A 6,201-nucleotide genomic window follows, 5' to 3' on the forward strand; every position below is an offset into this window, starting at 1 on the left:
AACTTGTGTTCAAGTGTACGGATCTCTCTGAAATTGTACTGCAAGGTACCATACCACAAAGGGAAGGCTGGGATTGAGTTTGGGGGTGATGAATCATAATGGGGGTTCAAAAAATTTTGGGGGGGGATTTATTTTTTTTCCTTTTTTTTCTTTTTTTCCTTTTTTGTTTCTTTTAAAATTTTCCATTTTAAGTTGGTTATTTCTGATTTATATTTAAAATCAAATAATAATGATATGGTAGGAGATACACACCAAACAGGATGTGTAAATTATTATATAATAAGTATTGTGCAATAGCAAGAAATTTTCAATTGCACAGTATTGCACAATAGCAAGAAATCTTCAATTGCACAGTATTGCGCAATAGCAAGAAATCTTCAATTGCACAGTATTGCGCAATAGCAAGAAATATCCAATAGCACAATATTGCACAATAGCAAGAAATTGTCAATTGTACAGTATTGCGCAATAGCAAGAAATATTTAATAGCACAGGATTGTGCAAAAGAAGATACTTCCTATAAATTGCTTATTTCTTGACCAATTTCAATGGGGTTTTATTCTTGATTTCATGGGGTTCTTTAATATGCTGAATCTAACCGTGTATTTAGTTTTTGGATTTTGGGCCCCGTTTTTAAATTGGTCCACATTGAGGTCCAAAGGGTCCAAAATTAAACTTTGTTTGATTTCATCAAAAATTGAATTATTGGGGTTCTTTGATATGCCGAATCTAACTGTGTATTTAGATTCTTAAATTTTGGTTCCGTTTTCAAATTGGTCTACATTAAGGTCCAAAGGGTCCAAAATTAAACTTAGTTTGATTTTAACAAAAATTGAATTCTTAGGGTTCTTTGATATGCTGAATCTAAACATGTATTTAGATTTTTGATTATGGGCCCAGTTTTCAAGTTGGTCCAAATCAGGGTCCAAAATTAAACTTTGTTTGATTTCAACAAAAATTGAATATATGGGGTTCTTTGATATGCTGAATCTAACCATGTATTTAGATTTTTGATTTTTGTGCCCTGTTATCAACTTTGTCCACATTGAGGTCAAAAGGGTCCAAAATTAAACTTTGTTTGATTTCATCAAAAATTGAATTATTGGGGTTCTTTGATATGCCGAATCTAACCGTTTATTTAGATTCTTAATTTTTGGTTCCGTTTTCAAATTGGTCTACATTAAGGTCCAAAGGGTCCAAAATTAAACTTAGTTTGATTTTAACAAAAATTGAATTCTTAGGGTTCTTTGATATGCTGAATCTAAACATGTATTTAGATTTTTGATTATGGGCCCAGTTTTCAAGTTGGTCCAAATCGGGGTCCAAAATTAAACTTTGTTTGATTTCAACAAAAATTGAATATATGGGGTTCTTTGATATGCTGAATCTAACCATGTATTTAGATTTTTGATTTTTGTGCCCCGTTATCAACTTTGTCCACATTGAGGTCAAAAGGGTCCAAAATTAAACTTTGTTTGATTTCATCAAAAATTGAATTATTGGGGTTCTTTGATATGCCGAATCTAACCGTGTATTTAGATTCTTAATTTTTGGTTCCGTTTTCAAATTGGTCTACATTAAGGTCCAAAGGGTCCAAAATTAAACTTAGTTTGATTTTAACAAAAATTGAATTCTTAGGGTTCTTTGATATGCTGAATCTAAACATGTATTTAGATTTTTGATTATGGGCCCAGTTTTCAAGTTGGTCCAAATCGGGGTCCAAAATTAAACTTTGTTTGATTTCAACAAAAATTGAATATATGGGGTTCTTTGATATGCTGAATCTAACCATGTATTTAGATTTTTGATTTTTGGGCCCCGTTATCAACTTTGTCCACATTGAGGTCAAAAGGGTCCAAAATTAAACTTTGTTTGATTTCATCAAAAATTGAATTCTTGGGGTTCTTTGATATGCTGAATCTAACCATGTATTTAGATTTTGGATATTGGACCATAATAGGTGAATGTCCAATTTAAAATTTTTAAGTTCTTAGACCACATTCAATCTGTGTTAGAAACCTATGCTGTGTCAAATATTTAATCACAATCCAAATCCAAAGCTGTATCAAGCTTGAATGTTGTGTCCATACTTGCCCCAACTGTTCAGGGTTCGACCTCTGCGGTCGTATCAAGCTGCGCCCAGCGAAGCATTTTATTGATTATGGGCCCAGTTTTCAAGTTGGTCCAAATTGGGGTCCAAAATTAAACTTTGTTTGATTTCAACAAAAATTGAATATATGAGGTTCTTTGATATGCTGAATCTAACCATGTATTTAGATTTTTTATTTGTAGGCCCCGCTATCAAATTGGTTCATATTGAGGTCAAAAGGGTCCAAAATTAAACTTTGTTTGATTTCATCAAAAATTGAATTATTGGGGTTCTTTGATATTCCAAATCTAACCGTGTATTTAGATTTTTAATTTTAAGTCCCGTTTTTTAAATTGGTCTACATTAAGGTCCAAAGGGTCCAAAATTAAACTTAGTTTGATTTTTGCAAAAATTGAATTCTTGGGGTTCTTTGATATGCTGAATCTAAACATGTGTTTAGATTTTTGATTATGGGCCCAGTTTTCAAGTTTGTCCAAGTTGGGGTCCAAAATTAAACTTTGTTTGATTTCAACAAAAATTGAATATATGGGGTTCTTTGATATGCTGAATCTAACCATGTATTTTGATTTTGGACATTGGACCATAATAGGTAAATTAAAAAAATTCAAGTTCTTAGACCACATTCTTTCTGTGTCAGAAACCTATGCTGTGTCAAATATTTAATAACAATCCAAATTCAGAGCTGTATCAAGCTTGAATGTTGTGTCCATACTTGCCCCAACTGTTCAGGGTTCGACCTCTGCGGTCGTATCAAGCTGCGCCCCAGCGAAGCATTTTATTGTAGATTTGTGTTAAAATTGGGTCGAAATGTACCAACATGTTTTTTATATGGCGAACTTGGCCATTTACCTCTTTTTATTGTTAGAAAACAAAAAATATTGAAATATTGGTTACATATTATTACAAATAAACCAAAAGTTGTATACGATGTGTATAACTCTTGTATGACGATGCTATCAATGGTTATGTAAACTGGGCCTCAAATATACGGGATATATTATATGATCTTGGGTTAAATTATGTATGGCTAAATCAAGATGCTAGCACAATATGTATAAATAATATTATAATTGTATTAAAGATCAATACTTGCAGAATTGGTCAACAACTATTCAGGAATGTAGTAAACTGTCTTTATATTGTAGATTTAAATTAACTTTTTATATTGAAAAATATCTTTCTTATAGCAAAGATGTTAGTCTGCTAACAAAGTTACGTAGTGGAACATTAAAGTTCAATATTGAAGTTGGTCGTTATAATAATATTCCTAGAGAAAATCGTTTATGTGAAATGTTGTAAAATGTGTGTTATTGAAGATGAATACCATTTTGTTCTTGTTTGTCCAGCTTATAGATCTGTACGAACACAATTTTTACCAAAGTATTATTGTTCTTGGCCTAATAACAGCAAGCTATTAAATATACTACAAGCTTCTAGTAAGTCTCTTACGATCAAATTATGTAATTATGTAAAAGCTGCATGGAATATCCGATTGTAACTGAGAGTTTATATAAATCAAAGGTCTTATTATCTTAAAAATGTTTTGTTTTGGCATCTTGTATCACTTTAAGGGTTGTTTTACAGAAATCTGAATTTAAAGAAAAAAGAAAAGAAAGGCGACCACCATTATCTTATGTTGTTCCAGAGGATACACCTGGCATCATGTATACAACAGAGGGTGTGGCATACCAGATCAAAGAGTATCTTAAACAGTTACAGGTGAGTGCCTTTTATACAACAAGTAGGATTGGTAAACCAGATTAGTGAGTATCATACAGGTAAACAGTATTTTGCTCACCTGGTCAAAAGTGATAGTCGAACTAAGCCATTACTTTGTGTTCCTGGTCTTACTGTTAACTTGTCACATTTTCATTACTGGTATCCTTTCCCCAAGTCCCTACTAATGCGACAATTTGAAGCCAATCAACCAAATTTGATATCAGTGAATACTCTAAAACTCTATTATGAGATGATGAAACCTTGAAAAGGACAAAAGTTTTTTTTTATAAAACTCTATATAATATATTAAGAATTGGTTAATCCTTTGAAAGTATCTTTCTAAACCAGAATTTTTAAATTTGACAGAGAAAAATATCATGCAGACTGTTCACCTCATGTGCATTTTTAATCCACTTAGTAGTAAATTGCCAGGAATGTTCTACAAATTATTTCTTTTATATATATGCTTCCTAACCTCCCTTTTCTGCCAATAAATGATTCTAATGAAATTTTTATGTAATAATGTTTTTCATTGGCTAAAATTTACCATCAAATCCACAGTTGACATGTCGTAACTAAGGAGGGACCCGCCATTTTGAATTGCCTTGATCAACAAATGTTAGATTACTACAATATTATCAAAAATAAAACAACACCTACCTCAAAATTGCCGTTTTGATGTGATTTTATCCAAATTTGAATTGTAGAAGTAACTTAACAACCTTCAGTTTGTAAGATTTCATTTGTATTACGTCACGTTTAGCCATGACGTCTTTGCGCCAAAATCACTCATGAAGTTCGTGGGATTTTATTTTATTTCAAATTTTTTACATTTTTTCAAGCTCTAATATATTATTTCTTTTTGTAATGCATTAGAATTGTAATGACAGTTTGATTTGACGGTCGCAAATTTCCATTTTACTGTCTCCGCTACGTGTCGCCAGTAAAACTGCATTTGTGACCATCAAATCGCCAATTGGCGGTGGCAATTCTTAAACTACAGTACTGTTATTCCTTAATTTTTATTGTACTACCCTATTAAAGTGTCATCAAGAAAAAATGTCTAAGAAATTTTTATATTGACAACAGATATTTGATAATAAGGAAAGAAATTTTCTTTGAATATATATTATGTTTCTTTACTATTTTATTATAAATTTCAGATTAAATGTGAAGATAAGAAATCCAATGAAGCAAAGATATCCATGGTTTTAACTGCATACCAAAACACATGGTCAAATCAAAGAAAAAAGCGCAGGCATCCTAAGGATAAACAATTGCAAGAACATTCATCAGACACCAAATATATGAACACAAACAATTCTAACGATACTACACAATATGCTGCTTCTCTGATTGCTGGAGAAACATTTCCTGTTGAGAAAAATCAAGCAAATTTAACAGAAATTGCTCATAAAGGTGTCATAAGTGTTGCTGGAGAAACATCTCCTGTAGAGAAAAATCAAGCAAATCTAACAGAAATAGCTCAAAAATTTGACATAAGTGTTGCTGGCAATACACCAGTAAAGAGAAAACGGAAAGGTTCAGGTAGTTCAGATAGTTTGGAAGCAAAGATACAAAAAACTGAAGGTAATTCACAGATTTCTGAAATTAGGGAAATGATACAAAACGCTGATGGAAGTATGGATAACATTGATACCAGTATGAATGGAAACAAAGTAAAATCTGAATCTATTGATCTAGAAGCCAGTAGTTCATCTGGTGTAAATATTAAGAGGTGTGAAACTACTGCAGAGAATTTATTACCAACTTCATCTGTCTCAAACAATCAAAGTGAAAATTCTACACTTTTGAAGTGCAATCTGTATGTCAAACAAATTGAAGATGAAATGATTTCTATTGAAATGTCATGGATAGATGGAACTTGTCGGGAATCCATGAACCAAGTACTGCAATACTTTAAAAACAAATTAAAAGTTTCTACTTGAAAGTATGTTGGTTGTTATTGGCTATGGGCTGTCTAGAACTAGATTTATTGGAAGGACACAAGTGCCCCTTCCAAAACCCCAATCCTGACTTATAAGCTCAATTTGGACAAATCATAAATTTTGACTGTATTTCATCAATATTTAAAAAGCATATATAACTGTTTTTTAACATTCATATTATATATGCTATTATTAAGGATAGATATGCACTGTAATTCAATTTCACAATTTCAAAAGGTAATACAGCTAGTCCAGTTATCGCCATTGGATGGGTCACTAATCCGTTAATTAATAAACCTCATGATTGACAGTCATAACTATTTTCCCCAGTAAAATCAGTCATTCGGCATTTGAATATTTCTCAAACAACCACAATTTGCAGTTCATTTATCATAGTTTCGTCATATAAACAAAATTGTTTTT

The 6,201-nt window shown here is 31.7% G+C and overlaps 1 protein-coding gene across 1 annotated transcript in view; it reads left to right on the top strand.

The window, feature by feature from the left end:
- Positions 1-5,780, top strand: part of LOC127713054 (RNA N6-adenosine-methyltransferase mettl16-like) — a 28,663-nt gene extending 22,883 nt beyond the window's left edge. The window contains exons 7-8 of the mRNA XM_052219655.1: positions 3,695-3,829; positions 4,993-5,780. Of these exons, the coding sequence (XP_052075615.1) occupies positions 3,695-3,829; positions 4,993-5,778 (921 nt within the window). The 3' untranslated portion in view covers positions 5,779-5,780. The remainder of the gene's footprint in view (positions 1-3,694; positions 3,830-4,992) is intronic.
- The last annotated feature ends 421 nt before the right edge of the window (positions 5,781-6,201 follow it).

Source organism: Mytilus californianus, unplaced genomic scaffold (genome assembly GCF_021869535.1).
Source record: "Mytilus californianus isolate M0D057914Y unplaced genomic scaffold, xbMytCali1.0.p SCAF_8, whole genome shotgun sequence".
NCBI lineage: Eukaryota > Metazoa > Mollusca > Bivalvia > Mytilida > Mytilidae > Mytilus > Mytilus californianus.